Genomic DNA, 15,699 nt, shown 5'->3' with positions numbered 1-15,699 from the left:
AAAATGTCATTCTAATAATTGGTTGGTCCAAGTCAGACTTCAGACTTAATTGTAATCACTTGTTAGATGGATAATTAATCATGTATTACCCAAAGTCATTAGTGCCACCATTAGGTTCACATTTGAAATCAACATGTATTGGATGCATTGCACTGATGTTCATTAATTAACACAAATAATATCCCCATGAACCTCATATGTACCTTGTGATTAGGTTTAATAACCAAACTGTAGATTGTTAATACACTAAACTAAAAGAATGAAAGTAAACATCTAACATGCTTGCAGTCAACATGTAAATGCCACTGTGGTCTGCGACCTCAGATCCTGTGCCCAAAATGAAAGTATTGATCATAACCACAATATAAAAAAAAATTATTAACGTTATGGCAACAATACATATGTATGATAATATCATGACGGAAAGTTTTAGGACTTTTCTTCACCAGTTCATCTGGGTGCCTTTTTACTGTCCATTTGCAGTCGATGTTCTTTTTCTGTTACGTCAACTGTGTAAAAAGTCACAATGAGGTAACAGATGCCATTCCTTTAGGTCTCAACTGTAGGGTCAAAGATACTGGGTTAAACAAAACACAATACATTGATTAAAATACAATCAATGGCGCCGATTGAATATTTCACAGACGTGTTTGATAAATAGATAGACACGCTATTGACAATCCACGGTCCCTTCCCCCAATGTCAATGTGGCAAAAGGCTCCTGGTTTTTCCCCCTACTGGTTTCATGAGAGTTTCATGGGAGGGAAACAAAACAAACACTAGACAAATGGCTTTGTCGTCAGTCTGGTACTGTACCAGTTGGGCCTCCCAGTCTGGCTTGGAAAAGTTTGGCACTGTAAAGGAAGCAATAAAACCTTAAACTGGTTGGAAGTTCCTAAGTAGCCTTATGATTCATTTCTTACATGCATGAGTGAGGGCAGTGAGGAACAGTGAGGAGGTGGAGTGTGGTTAGAGCCTGCCATGTAGGAAACTGTATCTACAGCTTAAGGTTTGTGGAACTCATTTTGGTGTTTTTGTCTCCTAGTTAGCTGCTCCGATGAGTACAGAGAGATGACACAATTCTTCAAGTGCAGTCTCACAGGCATGTCATGCACTGAAGGAAACAGAGTCTGAATTGACTGATTGTCACTGTCCCGGTATGAAAAGTCTTACATCAAACCAGTCTCATTGTGTAATAAGGTGCTGCCATCTATAACTTCTTTTTCTTTAAACAAAACTTAAGTGTAACCAAGAACAATGTAAAAGGATAGCTGGGCACAATAACAAATTAAAGTATAACCACAGTCCTCCACCATTGGGCACTAAGCATTTGTACCACAGCTGAGTCACTACTGTTGGCAGGGAGAGAGCATTTCTATGGTTTTACTAATTCTTTTCTTATTATTTCAAGAATTTTAAGTCACCTTTGATGTTTTTGTTAGCATTTTATGCAGCACAAATAGATATTGCTGCTGTGACAATGTAAAAACATTGACGAATAAAAACTTTGCTTGCCAGATGATCATCTCTTTAAGTCTAAACTCAGTGGCACCACCAGTGGCAACTAAATGTCTGCAGTCATTTGGATGCTGCCGGTCTCCTCTGGACCCTTATCATCAGAACTGTGCTGCGGATAAGGGCGTCTGCCAGATAATGTTAATGTAAATAATCGCATGCCTCATCCCTGTTTTCAGGGCATTGGCTCAGTGTGTCATGCAGCATGAGGGTGTAATGTTTCAGGTTTACAAGCCTCAGGATAGTAGCTGCTCTACCACAGGTTATTGAGGTCATGGTCTCAGTGGCTTTTCTGGAAATTTAGAGGGTTTTAACAAAGATTGTATAAAGGGGGTTTACCTTAAAATATGCTTGATTCTTGTAAAGATTTGTAGTTTTAGAGTATGTGATGTCCCTGACTTTGCATACAAGTATCTGCCAAATAAGTAATGTTATGTACATGTTTAGACTCAAAATATAAAATATTTGAATACTTCCAGGCCAATTGATTATAAAAAATAGTTATTCTGTATTTCTCTACCTCTAATTGTATATTTTTAGTGTGTTGGATGCCTGGGAACAACATGTAGACCTCGGTTTAACAGAGAATTAATTGGAGAGAAAACTGAAATATTTTTTTTTCTTTTTTTAAAAAAAGAAAGAAAAGAAAATACATACCGGTAAGTAAGTAATCCCTCTCAACTCATTTCCAAACCTATGGCTTGAAAAGTGAACATCTGTAACCCCTTCTCTAGATAGTCAAGTTTGACATCATGAGTTTGACCACTTTTCATCAGTGGTTTATGCTGCATGGTATAAATGCCTCAATGATTAATGTCCATTTATGTTTTATAGATTGATTCTAGATAAATGAGTAAAAACAAACTCTCAAACTGATGAACAGCTGCAATGACTTTTCACAATCTATACCTTTTTATTATCAACCCCTTATAACTGCTTTTTACTTCAATGAAGACTTTATTATTTTGCATACAACTCATAACGTCTTTGTATCTTGGTACAGCTTGACCAAAAAAAAAAAAAAAAAAAACTATATCAAAGGCAACTTCCTGTGACTGCATGGAAATTATCCTAAATAAATGTGCAGGGCTGCTGCAGAACTCCTGTGGGCTTTCCCATCTGAGCTCAGCAGCCAGCCCGGACCGCCTCATGCGGTTGTGGTGGAGATCTGGTTCAGAGTCTTTTGATGAGATCTGGCTCTGTTTTATAAAAATGCAATAATATCCCTCACTTATGCAAGCTCAGCTAAGCCACATAATGTTACAGTATTTATCGATTAATATAGCCTACCTTATACAGTAGTATGGGAGTAAAGTAGAGCTATAGACTTAGTGTGTGTGGAGGGTCTCAACCTCATTAAGGAGACAGGTCAAGCAGTAATCCGAGACGACCCCTAACAGAGGCCTGAATATGTGGTAGATTTAGACAAATGATGTTCAGTTTCCCTTGTGTATATGTTAAAAAGCACAGCTGATCAGCAGGTCCTCTGTGGTCACTGCCCAGACACACTGACAGAGGCCATAGCCTGTCTGTCTGTCTCACTCTTATCTCATTTTCTTGGATTGGCTTAGAGTCCTCTGGCACTGAAAGTATAGAGTTAAACAATTATTGGATTGTAATGATGATTTTTACATTTTTTCTGTTGCTCATTGACTGTCCCAGGGCCATGAGCCTACTTCAGTTTTAGGCTCGCTACATTATACACAGCTCAGTTTTCCTCTGCACTCTGTGTAAATTCCCGTTCTCGGTGCGTAGGTGTGTGTGTGTGTGGATGGTGATCTTCCCCGTGGGAGCTCAGGACATAGACTACATGTGAGCAGAGTCCGAGCAGAAGCGGAGAGATGCTGTGAAACTGCTAACTGCTGAGAGTGGTTAACTCAGCTTTCAAAGTAAAATCCCCACGGAGCGACACCTTGGTGTTGCGTTTACGATGCAACATGCCGAGAAACGAAAGGACAGCTCTGAGAGGGTTCTCTATGTTAAGTCAAACCACATGTTTTTTTCCCCCCTGCAAACTGTGACGTCAATACATCCATACACTCTAGGCCTATATGGACTCAAAACTGCGTAAAAACCCGACGATAAAAGGAGATTCTTCTCATTGCGCTCACGCTCGGGATGTTCAGCCGCATTCCTCCAATATTTGCATGACACAGCAGGACTGTCAAGGTAAGCAAAGGGTTAAGGTTAATGCTGGGTTTATGAATACAAGTCAAGGTTAGAGTGGTTATTAGAAAATAAAATAATCAGTCAAGAAGACCAATGACAGCAAGTGTTGCTATTATCGTTCGTCGCCAGTAGATTATATCGATTTACCGCAGGCTAATAATTAAATAAATAACCCTACATAGTGTCTTGTGCTTTTATAGTTCAGATTTAATGTAGTCTGAAAAATAGCCTACAATATTGGACATTTTATGGCAGATAAAATCTTAACAATATTTTTTGTTTTCGAATAACTTCTTTCCCTGCGATGTTCGATTAATTATTGGAATAATGTAGATTTTAAAGCATGGGGGGTGGCTTGAGGTGGGAGGAGGAGGGGGAGGAGGAGGGTTGGGTAGTTGGGTAGTTGGGCAGGATTGCAAGGTATGTAGCCTACAAGGGCACCTAGAAGCGCATGCTTTTATTTTGAAAAGAAGGCTGTATTTGTGTGAGTGTCTGTGGCTTGAAATTGACTGGAGGAGCCGCAGGCCAGCCTGTTGCGCACTTGGCGGCACACACACAGTCAGCGCACCAGAGCTGCGTGGATGGACGGAGACCGTAACGGACCTCCCTCAGTGACTTTTTAGGCAATTATATGATTGGATTCTTGTCGACTCGGCCTTTCTACTAATTTAATAAAAGCTCATTACAACGTGCCCCATTTACGCATCCCAGGAGCCTGGACCATACGGACACTCGAGGTGCGTGTGTACCTAGACTATATACATGTTGCGAGTGGATGTGTGCAGTTGGATATGGATTTTAAATTCTCAGATTTTCCATTTGGACACAGGTGTGTGTCTGTCTGTGTGTGTATGTGTGTTTCTGGTCGCGTGTGCATGCAGCTGTCCTCTAGCTGTCCAGCAGCAGGCTACTTTCACTTTCGTCAGGTGCGTAGGATATTTATTGCTCGGGTGGCGTTTTACCTTTGCTTTGGCAAAATGACCGTATGGTCCCTCTGGTGAGGTTTGCAATGCAAATCAATTCTGCAGCTCACCCTGCACGGACTTATGCAACCAGCCACGACATCATAAAGTTTACAGCAGCTGCCATAGATCATGAGGAGTAAGGTGAGACCTTATTGATTCCAGAGAGGAACTTCTCACAGCAAGAGTAGGCTACTACTGCTAAACTCAATAAACACCCGCGTCAGGGGAATACAACACGCGGAGCAAACACAGAAGTGAAGTGTGATTGCTACTGAGGTTGAAAAAAAAAAATTCTTTCAAGAAGACTACTTAAAGTGATTCCTGAAAGAGGACATGGTGTTGAAAAGTTAATACAATCACGGGCAGCTCATATTTTAAAACCTGCTCATTTGATCGGAGCTCAATTCATTCTGATTCAGATCAATAAGCATTATTGCAGCTGGCACCTTTGCTTCACCTGGACATGGCGCACCCTTCAGTAGTGGGCTGTCACCATCATTCATTAAGCCTGTTTGGACTGGATTGGTGAAGTGAACGGACGGAAAGGAAATGTTTCCGACTGTAGGTCGAACAAATATCCAGAGAGGGGACAGAACAGATGAGAAAGCAGCGGTGAGTCAGCTTCAAGCAATGTGTGTGTGTGCGTGTGTGCGAGCCTGCCTGGCCACTGCTGTTACAGTTATCTATCTTTGTGAGGACAAACCAGAGGTTAAGATCTCCAGTGATGGCTGTCCTTTTGTGTGGACATTTGAACCCTCTCAAATCACCATCTTATGAGTCTGACTGCTTTGAATTTAGGTTTACAAATAGATGAGAGTTATACTAAGAGTTGGCATGAATGCATGGTGCATGAGTTAAGACAGCTGGGGGCTTTGTGGAAGAGAAATGTTAATGAAAGAACCTGATCAACCAGCAAATATTCAGGATGATTACAGACTCATTTTATGAGTGTACCCTCCAGGCAGCTTAGAGATTCAACTTTGCATTATTGTCTGTTATTGATGGAAAAGGTTCTCTTTGAGACCGAATGTACCATATTGACAGCACTGTGTTTGGCCAGGTGAGCATCCCTCTACCCTGTTAACACAGTTTTTTGTGGTACTGGCCAGCAGTTTGTAAATTTAGACTTAAATTGAATTCTTGTTGCTCCGTTACATGTTTAAACCTGAGGTGAACACTCAATTTTTGTGGTTAATTAGTGTGTTTCCCACCACGGTGCGGAGATGCAGGCTGCAGATGTGGAACAGGATCAGTTTACTGAGCTGTACATGCAGCTCTGGTGACACCTAGAGTGGAGGCCGATATTATAATTAATATCGATGCATCTTTGTAACATTAGTAAACTAATAATAATTTGACAAATCTGTCGACCTCACGGAAACTGAAAAAAGAAAACAGAGGATAACATGAATAATCTTTTTTTTTAATCCATTGGCTCATTCTACACTGATCAATACTACGGGTTACAGTCAAGTCTTTAAAAATTAATCATTTGTTAGTTTAGGTATTGAGCATGTTAGAGCAAAATCAAGGTCATGACCTGTCTGTGGGTCACTGGAGTTTTGTAATGTGCTGTTAACGGGTCACAGCTGCTTTAAGTGCAAGAACTCCCCTTCTGCTGCCCAACTATACCAAGTGTTACATTTATTACCTGCTTAAGCGACTTCATTGCTGTAGTTTAGTCATAAAGTTCACAGGGGAAACCAATTTGTTGTGATTATAAAATTGTTTTTGCACCCTCTTAACACCTTTGGGTGCAGGAATTAAGCTTTTTTTTTTTTTAAAGATATGAAGCCTTTGGAAAAAACAACTTAATGCATTGTTATAGTGGATTCACACACCCTAAAAATCTTAATGAAAACTCGCTGACTCGGAGCACTTGTGCTGTTATAGTGCCTCCTGTCTACATGTTGTACGTTGTAATTACAAGCTGAATGCTGTTTTGTACATTTTTCTCTGCTGGTGAAATCAACTGTTGGGTTTAGTCATTTGTTGACCTTTTGCAGGCTGGCAGCCTGCCACAATGACTTCACCACTGGTGGCATATTGAACCAGGCAACAAGTCTGAGTTATAGCCAGCTGGCTGCTCACTGAGGTTTGATTTGCAGCTGTGCGGTGCTGAAATAAAATCGCAGAAGATAGATTAAGATGGTGAGAAAGAGATCAAGATTAAAGCAGAAGTAAGCAATATTTTTGTGTTAATATAAGTCTTAAATAGTTATATCTTCCGACAGCAATCACTTACATAGAGTGTTTGGTCTGAAACACAGGTCTGTCAGTCACTCTGCTCTGCTCTAAGCCGAGGAAAAAACTTTTCTTGTATCCTACAATTTTTATCCAATGAGGAGAGAGAACGGCATGAAGGGCCGTGTGTGCAGCCAAGGGATGCACGTGAATGTGGTGACGTAGGGACAAGGACTGTTATGGTGCGTTCAGGGCAGCCCGTAACTCGTGTTTTTCCGACCTGTGAAGTCGTACCAGTTCGATCTGGTGCGAGTTCACAAGTCGGAAGTTACGAGTGGCCGTTATAGTGACTTTCACAGGTAAAACAGGTCGGAAAAACACGAGTGGGTTGCCTGGAACGCTACAAAGTCGTAAGTCGTGACTTGAAGCTGTAATTTACGGTTTCAAAAGATAGCCTGGAACGCAGCATTAGCCAAAACAACCGGATCTCTTACTTCTCTGCTTTAAGACAGGAATAGAATAATTAAACGAAAGACATGGAGAGAGTGGACGAAGGAATGTCTCATAATTATAATTGTTTACTGTCTGAATAAATACTGCAGATAAATATTATGTGAAAACTGAGACATGTTTATATATCCTCTTAAAAAGTTACGAGTTTCATTATTAACACGTCATCATGTCATCAACATGTTGTGTTCCGAATGAGACACATAGGATTGTTTAGAGATAGCATATTCTGTTGGGTTGGGTGGATAAAACAAATTGCTGACACTCACTAGTGAATATACAGATCAGTTTCCTACGTGTGTGTGTGTGTGTGTGTGTGTGTGTGTGTGTGTGTGTGTGTGTGTGTGTGTGTGTTCAAAACATCAGAAGCATTCCTGAGCCTTATTGGAGTTTACTTGAGATTGGAACATTTTATTGACGAGACACAGGAGGCAGGCTGTGGGTGTGCTGCTCTAAACGTCTCTGAATTGAATGTGAACGTCATATCTCCCTCTGACGTGTTTCCAATATGCTGCCTAATGGCCTCAGACAAAAGAATCATAGAGTGGACTGAACAGCGTTTTGGTAGTGTGAAATTTATACACGTGCCTTTTATCTCGATCTTCTTTCTGATCTTCTCTGCTGCATGCTGTGAGGCTGCACTAGCCTGGGCTCAAGGGTTGAATCTAAAATTACCTTGTAACTTGACAGAAGGTGTGAGGTTTTTGACTGTGAGAAGATAAGCATATTGCCTGTATTAGGGACACATCTGCTTACCATATGTGCAGATGATGTACAGAGAGGTCCAAGCTGAAGATGAGCAGCAAGACTTCTCTGAACTGCAAATAGAGCTTATCTTATAGAATCAGCTAATAGGAAAACAGGCCTCTATTGGTCAGCAGTGGATGCTGGCTGTGCTCAATTGCTAAATTCTGTATCTCTGTGGGACTCTTGTAAATATCTGCATGGATGTTGCTGATGTTAGATCAGATCAAGAGATTGTAGATACGGTTCAGAGTTCACTCTGGTTGTTGCTGTGTTCTGGCTTCTCCTGTGAGGGGTTACGATAGGCTATCATCCACATGCTGGATTTGACAAAGTGAAAAATGATATGGATTACTACAAAAATAAACAATCACCACTATAAAAACAACAGCCACTTCCTATACATCTTCTGTGGTTTGAATAAGCTTTGTAACAGATGCAGAACTGGACTGAGGGCTGGAGTCTCACTTGGTCACTCCACAGCATTTGCACTTTATAAGTCATGTCTGTGCAGCTTCGGCCGTGTCTTGGGAGACTCCCATATCACAGAGAGCGCAGTGCTACAGATTTAATTAACCCCAGTGGTGCCCTACAACATATGGACCGGCAGGATGGTGAAAACTTTTGCAATCAGTTGTTCGGTATAACGATTTATTTTCATTTTCAGAAGTTGTTTTTTTAAATTAATTTTAGTTTAATTTAAAAGGATAAAACATTTTACAGTTCAGGAGGAGTGTGTGGGGGAGGGGTTTTGTAAGAGCACCAGAACTCATTATTGGTCTAATTTGAAACATCCTCTCCACATATGGATACTGTAATTGTCCACATAATGACACCATTTTGTTTCTTAACAGAACCAGATGTCAGGTGTTACACTGATTACTTACTCATCACACACAGAGAGAGATTTACAGGGATTTGAGAATTAGAAATTGTGTTAGACTGAGGTTCCTATTTTCTTTGCTCCGATTATAGAGGTTAGGGGTTGCTCAGCCTCGTGGGGCAAGTTTCTTTTTCAAGGTGCTGGAAAGGATGATCTCTAGTCTTAACCTTTGCAACGTTACTGAGGCAGTCTTATCAGTGTGATCATCCCGGCTACATGTGTTTTGTGGACAACAATGTCCCTTGAGAGACCCTGCAGGGGCGCAGCGGGAGTATGTGTTACCAGGACAGTAGCTACTGTATGAGTCATCTGGTCCTTGTATATCCAAGGTGAGAGCTGCGTCCCTCTGTATAATTTGCTGCACAAAGTCAAATACATTTTCAGTGGTTGTTGGACTCCACCAGGGTCGCCTCTTGTCTCTAATCTAATTTTCAGGGAATGGAAGTTGCAGGGAAGCTCTTGCACCTACCTTTTCTCACCTATGCACAGTCTGAGGTGGCTAGGTTGGTGGTCAGCATCTGCTCTGCTAGGGAGTGGTAGATTGAGGGGTGACTTCTTCCAAGTTAAGGAACAACCTATAGTTTGTTGGGATCTTGTCAATAAATGAAGGTAATGTGGAGTGTGACATGTAGAGGAGGATTGCTGCAGTGTTGATAGTATGTGAACTTTGTAATGGACCATTTGTGGTGAAGACATGCTCCAATCCTCATCTATCATCGTTAAGGTTTTAAGTGAGCAAAAGAAATGAGATAGTGGATACAAACAGCTGAAATGAGTTTCCTCCTCATGGTGCCTGGGCTCAGCATTAGGCAATGAGCTCAGGCATCTGGAAGGACCTCTGAGTTGTTGAGCAAAACTGAAGTGATTTAGGCACCTGATTAAGACACCTCCTGGGTGCCTTCTTCTGGAGGTTTACCAACCAGCTGGAAACCTTTTGGTGGACTCAGAACCCACTGGAGGGATAACCTTCTCCATCTGACCCGTGAAGCCTCGAGATGGATCCCCTTTGAGGTGCTAAAAAATGTTGCTGAGGAGAGAGGTAGAATACTCTGTTTGGTCTGCTGGCTGGCTGGTTGGATGTTTATTATAAGTCTTACAATTAAAGGCCATGTAGAACATGAATGAAAAGCACAGTATTACAAGTAGAGTGCTAGCTTAGTGTGATTTACTGTAGACAGCACCACTATGGGGTGTTATATTGTTTCACCTTTGGCCATCTCTACCTTAAAACCATTTTGTTGTTTGTGTTCATTTCTGAAAGATAGTTGAATTTTTGTGGTTGCTAAAACAACTTGACTTAATACAAAAGTATTAAGTCAAGTTGTTTTTCAGTCTTGGTTCAGTGCTTGTTCACCTGCCTACACCCAGTTGTTAATGCCACCCGATGTTAATTTAGAAAGCACATGCTGCAGTATTGCTTCAGGTATTCCTTTATTTGCACATGGAAAAGTGATAAAGAACAATATTCATTCTATTTTAGCAATTAATTCAAAGGTGGATTATGTTATTCAATAGTCGAATCAAATTATTTGTTGAAGTCATTTTTTTTAGTGTGGAGCAAATGATTCCCTGGTAGGAGATTCTCAGATGGGAGATTTTGCTGCTTTTCTCTGTTTCACATCACTGCAAATTTAATGCAGAAGGCCAGAAGGCCTAGGGGTTAGATCTGTTCAGCAGACAGAACAGCTAATCTGCAGAGCCAATGAGTGACCTGATGATTGTGTTGGATGTGAAGTCAGTGGATTATAATTCCTTCAATTCATCCTCTTGGATGTCTACATCAGGCTTAGTGAGAATTCTTACAATAGTTGATTTTAGGATTTCAGTAACGGTCTAACTTACCAGTGGGGCATGAGAAAAAATGAAACCAAATCAAAGTTGGAAGAATTGTGAATTGTGTAGATCATGGATGTCATGAGAAATTTCATGGCAATCAATCCAGCTGAGGACCATCTTAGTGCCATGCCCCATAGATAACATGGCCAAGAATAAATTCAGTTGTCCATCTGATATGCAAGGGACTGTCATGAAATTTGCAAGACTGTTAATATGCGGTCAGAATTAAATATCATTCTTTGATTTGTAACTAATGACTAAATGGCAAACAGCAAATAGTTCCAGTCTCTTATTTTTGTATTTAAATTGAATCATCTCCCAGACAACATGGAGATTTTCTGTAATCCTTTTAACTAATCTGAGTTTCGAGCACAGCAAAAATACAAACATTCCTGAAGATTGGGGCTTTTCTGGTTTGAACTCTGTCTCTGGAATAAATGTTAGTTGTATTTCCACCATCTTGTTTCCCTATCTTTCTTTTCCCTCCTGACTGGTTTTTGTCTCTGTCAACAGTGAGAAGTACAGAAGTGCAAAAGCCGTAAAAGCCAGGACCCGTCTCTGCCACCATGTTTCAGAGATGCTCAACAGTGCAATGAAGGCCTGATAATCCATGTGTGCCCTGCTGAATACACACTGAGGAGTGACAGACACCAGTGTTGTAGTGGCAGTGTGTGTGTGTGTGTGTGTATGTCTGCGTGCGTCTGTGTGCCTGTGAGTGTGTGGGTGTGTGTATGTGTGTGTTTCTGAGTGTGGCCGGCCCTGTCTGTGTATTCGTGCATACACACTCAGCTGTCTTGGAAACACTGTGGAACTGAGGACTTAAGCCCAGAGTATGGTCCAACTGTCCAGCTCGATCTGCCTGTTGGGAGGCCTCTTGGGTAAGAAACATTTTCCTCTTTTTCTTTTTCTCTGATGTCTCCTGTCACACCACTTCATTTGGACATTTTTGTATTGAGTATGACCTTGTGTTTAACTAGGCTTAACTAAAATTAATGTTTATAGTAACACTTGCCTTTCTGGAGATAGAAACCCACCTTTATTCCATTGTTAAATGGTTCTGTGGAAAGTCTGTCCAATCATTTCATTTGGTCCGAATGCAATCATTGGCAGAGTGTCCTGAATATCCTTATGTAACCGCTGGTGCACTCGTCTCCACACAGGAAGTCACATGTGTACGGCCTGTACCGCTGTCATGTGTACTGTTAGGTTCGAGCAGTAAACCTCAGTCCACTCTACTCATTGGTGTGAATGAAACGTTCATCAACGAAAGTTACTATAAACCTCCATGTGCCTGATGATGCTCAATAATGTCTGCCTTACTGTAGATGTAAGGCAGGAGGAAGAGGTGGGTGGGACTTTGGAAGGAGGTGGAGTTGTTGGTTTTCAATTCTTTTGTAAGTGCTGTGTGAAATGCCAGAAAGGAAACATTTGCTTTAAATGTTTGCAAAACCACAGTCATCTTTAAGCATATGGAAAGACATGAGCATAATCCCTGCAGCCATCTGCATGCGGAAGGAACAATGTGTGTGTGTGCATGGGCGTGTTTGCATGTGCACACAATTTGTAGCCTTAAAAAAGGATTTAAGACTGTCACATAGTTTCAAAGAACAGTGAATTCTACATATTGTGACTGATGTGGTAAGTGGACTGTTGTGAGATAATCACACAACCACATGCAAAACACAAGTTTGTACTAACCTAATGATCTATTCATTTTAGTTTAATTTGTGGAAATGTTGTCTGGGGAATTACTCTGTTGTTGTTTGCTCAGCTAAATCAGACTACTGTCATTTGATATTATTGCTTGTAAACATAGTCAGATTTAACTACAGTGGACGGTAGACAGTAGTTATCCAAAAATACTGGTATATCTTGAAAGCACATTTGTGCTACAGGTCAGCATAGTAATGGTTACGTTGACCTATATTCACACAATGTGACTCTGCACCCTGAAGAACCAGAATAGTTGTATTCAAAACATGAGGCCTGACCTCAAATGTGTGACCTGTGTTATGTCATTATATACTGTATATGAGTTATATGTGCGTCTGCTTTTTCTTGTTTCTGCTGTGCTGAATTTAAGTTGATTGGGTATGCTGATCGGATAAGCGGCGGACAATGGATGGATGGATGGATGGATGGATGGGTATGCTGATTATCAGTGATTTGTTGGTCACTGTGAAATGTTCCCGATATTCTTATTGCCATTAGGTATTAGATTTTCTGAAAGGTCATTTGTTATTTGCAGTATGTACTATGTGGCCTGTTAATACTGATTCTTTTTCTCAATTAATCAATGGATCCTTAAGTCTGTTAAAAGTGAGACCTGTGTGTCTTTGATAGGCTGGTCTATTATTGAAAGAATCTATCACTATTTGAACTATGTGTTGCATTGTGAAAGACAGGTATACTCACATTTTTTAAATCCTGGATGCCTGCCAGTGTGTCAGTGGGAGCAATGTTGTTGTTCATCTCTGTGTTGGATGGTTGTGTTGTGCCCGCTGTTGTGATGCTGATTGCTTTATTGGTCTACCAAACTCCAGACAGTGTGATAAGCTATTTGTCACACTTAAATGTTTAAGATCATCAAACAAATTTTAATATTAGACAAGGATAACCCAATTTAATATGAAATGCAGTTTTCAAATGATGATTTAATTTATTAAGAGAAAAAAGCTATCCAAACCTACCTGGCCCTATGTGAAAAAGTAATTGCCCCCCTTGTTGAATCATGAAATAATTGTGATAAACCAAATTTTTTGGAAAGCTGAGTTCAGTTTCACAATCCACACCCAGGTCTGATCACTGTCAGGCCTGGTTGTCAAGAAATCGCTTCAATAGAACCTGTTGGAGTGAAGTGACGGAGGCTAAAATATGCTGTGATCCAAAGAAATTCAAGAACAGATGAAAAAACAAAATCATTGACATTTATCAGTTTAGAAAGCGTTACAAAGCCATTTCTACAACTTTGGGCTGAACCACAGTGAGCCATTCTCCACTAATGGAGAAACCCAAGATCGTTTGACCTGGAGGTCACAAACTGATGGTGAGGTTCTCCTTTTAGAGAAGATTTAATGGTTCCATCAATTACTGCAAGTCGTCCAGGTCCTGAAGCAGCAGAGCAGCCCCAGACCATCACGCCACCATATTTAACTATTTTTATGATGCTCTTTTTATTAACTGCTGTGTTAGTTTTACACCAGATGTAATTGGATTCATACCTTCCAAAAAGTTTTGGCTTGTCAGTCCACAGAATATTCTCCCAAAAGTCTCGGGATCATCAAGATTTTTTTATTTTTATTTTTTGGCAAAAGTGAGAAGAGCCTCCTCTTTGTGGAGTCTCTCTCTACTTGTTGAATCATGAACACTGAACACTGAGCCAAGTGAGGCCTGCAGTTCTTTATAAATTGTTCTGGCTTCTTTTGTGACCTCCTGGATGAGTCGTTGCTGCGCTGTTGGAGTATTTTAGTGGGCCAGCCACTCCTGGGAAGGTTTTCACCAATGTTCCAAGCTTTCTCCATTAGTGGATAAAGGCTCTCACCATGGTTCCTTAGAAATGGTTTTGTAATGCTTTACAAACTGAAATGATTTGGGTTTTTTTTTTTTTTCGTCTGTTCATGATGTGTTCCTTTTTGGAGATCTTTTGGCCTACTTCACTTTGTCAGGCACCATCTATTGGTCTGGCAGTGATCAAGCCTGGGTGTGGATGAGACTGCATCTCCAGTCTACGACCAATTACTGCTGTGGCAATTGAGGCAGCAATAGAGGGTCAGGGAGGGATAAGATGGATGTAGGTACTAAAGAGAGAGGGGACAGTGATGAAGTCAACATGATGCTTACAGCCAGTAAGGTCAGATTCAGATTGACAACAGAGATAAACCTGAAAAATGTTCAGTTATTTATTTGAAACAAGGAACCTAGGTAGTATCCTCCCATTGGGCTGTCCATGATTCATGCCAATCCCAAACACACCCACTGCATTCTTCCTAATTGCAGCCCATTCCCAACTGCCTGCACCATATGTGGGCCATGTATCTTTGGTCATGAAAATACCATTGGTCTATCTCCCACTGGCTTGGCACCGTAACTGTCCTTCTTTCTTTCCTCTTCCCATAAAAACAGGGAGCTCTCCATATCTTTGCAGGATATAAACATGACTGTGACAGTGATTTACACCACAGTCCTGTGAGGTAATCAATAATGACATATAATTTAATATAATTTATTTGTCCCTTAAGACACACAAAGAAGCAGCTATAGCTCTATTACTCAAAATTTTAGAAAGACTGGGTTTCCTGCAGTCTAGTAACAAGACTTATTATTTGTACAACATTCAGCTGGTAAGCCTAATTGTTAGATAGAAAAAGCTGGCATTCTTCATCTTCATCTCATTGACCACTAGCTGTATCTATTTAGCACAGTAGCCTATTAAAAATATTGAATTACAATTTGGGTTTGGTGCCAATCTGAGACCTCTAAGATCTCAGGCTTTCTAAGCTTCCAGATATTGGTAAATCCTTCCTCACTGGTGACTGTAGCTTTCCGGAAAGTCAACTTGCTTCTATCTAGGGCTGGGCAATTAATAGAAAAATAATCAAAACTAATGTATAGAGTCTTTAACTGACATAATCCTGCTTGTGTTGGTTATTTTGATTTTTCCTCCTTTGTCCACTTAATTTTCTGTCCTTTAGCGCTCATGTTCTCACTACACGCTGTTATATTGTCAATAAACATCATAGCATTTGCTAGTTGCTTTGCTATCTGTTTAGCTGTGGCTAAATGCTATTGTTGACAGCACCACTCTGCAGCTAAAGCCCTGAATAGAATAAATACATGATATCCTGAATAAGCAATCACCTCACTACATCATTTAGGTCCTTTGCTCTCTGTTTT

The 15,699-nt window shown here is 40.6% G+C and overlaps 1 protein-coding gene across 1 annotated transcript in view; it reads left to right on the top strand.

Moving 5' to 3' along the window:
* The first annotated feature begins 4,195 nt into the window (after positions 1-4,195).
* il34 (interleukin 34) overlaps positions 4,196-15,699 on the top strand; it is a 33,727-nt gene continuing 22,223 nt past the window's right edge. The window contains exons 1-2 of the mRNA XM_085779877.1: positions 4,196-4,421; positions 11,320-11,684. Of these exons, the coding sequence (XP_085636003.1) occupies positions 11,639-11,684 (46 nt within the window). The 5' untranslated portion in view covers positions 4,196-4,421; positions 11,320-11,638. The remainder of the gene's footprint in view (positions 4,422-11,319; positions 11,685-15,699) is intronic.

Source organism: Trachurus japonicus, chromosome 6 (genome assembly GCF_045865225.1).
Source record: "Trachurus japonicus isolate A0001 chromosome 6, Traja_1.0".
Classification (NCBI taxonomy): Eukaryota; Metazoa; Chordata; class Actinopteri; order Carangiformes; family Carangidae; genus Trachurus; species Trachurus japonicus.
The sequence above is the reverse complement of the archived record's forward strand: the minus strand, read 5'-3'. Positions and strand labels throughout refer to the sequence as shown.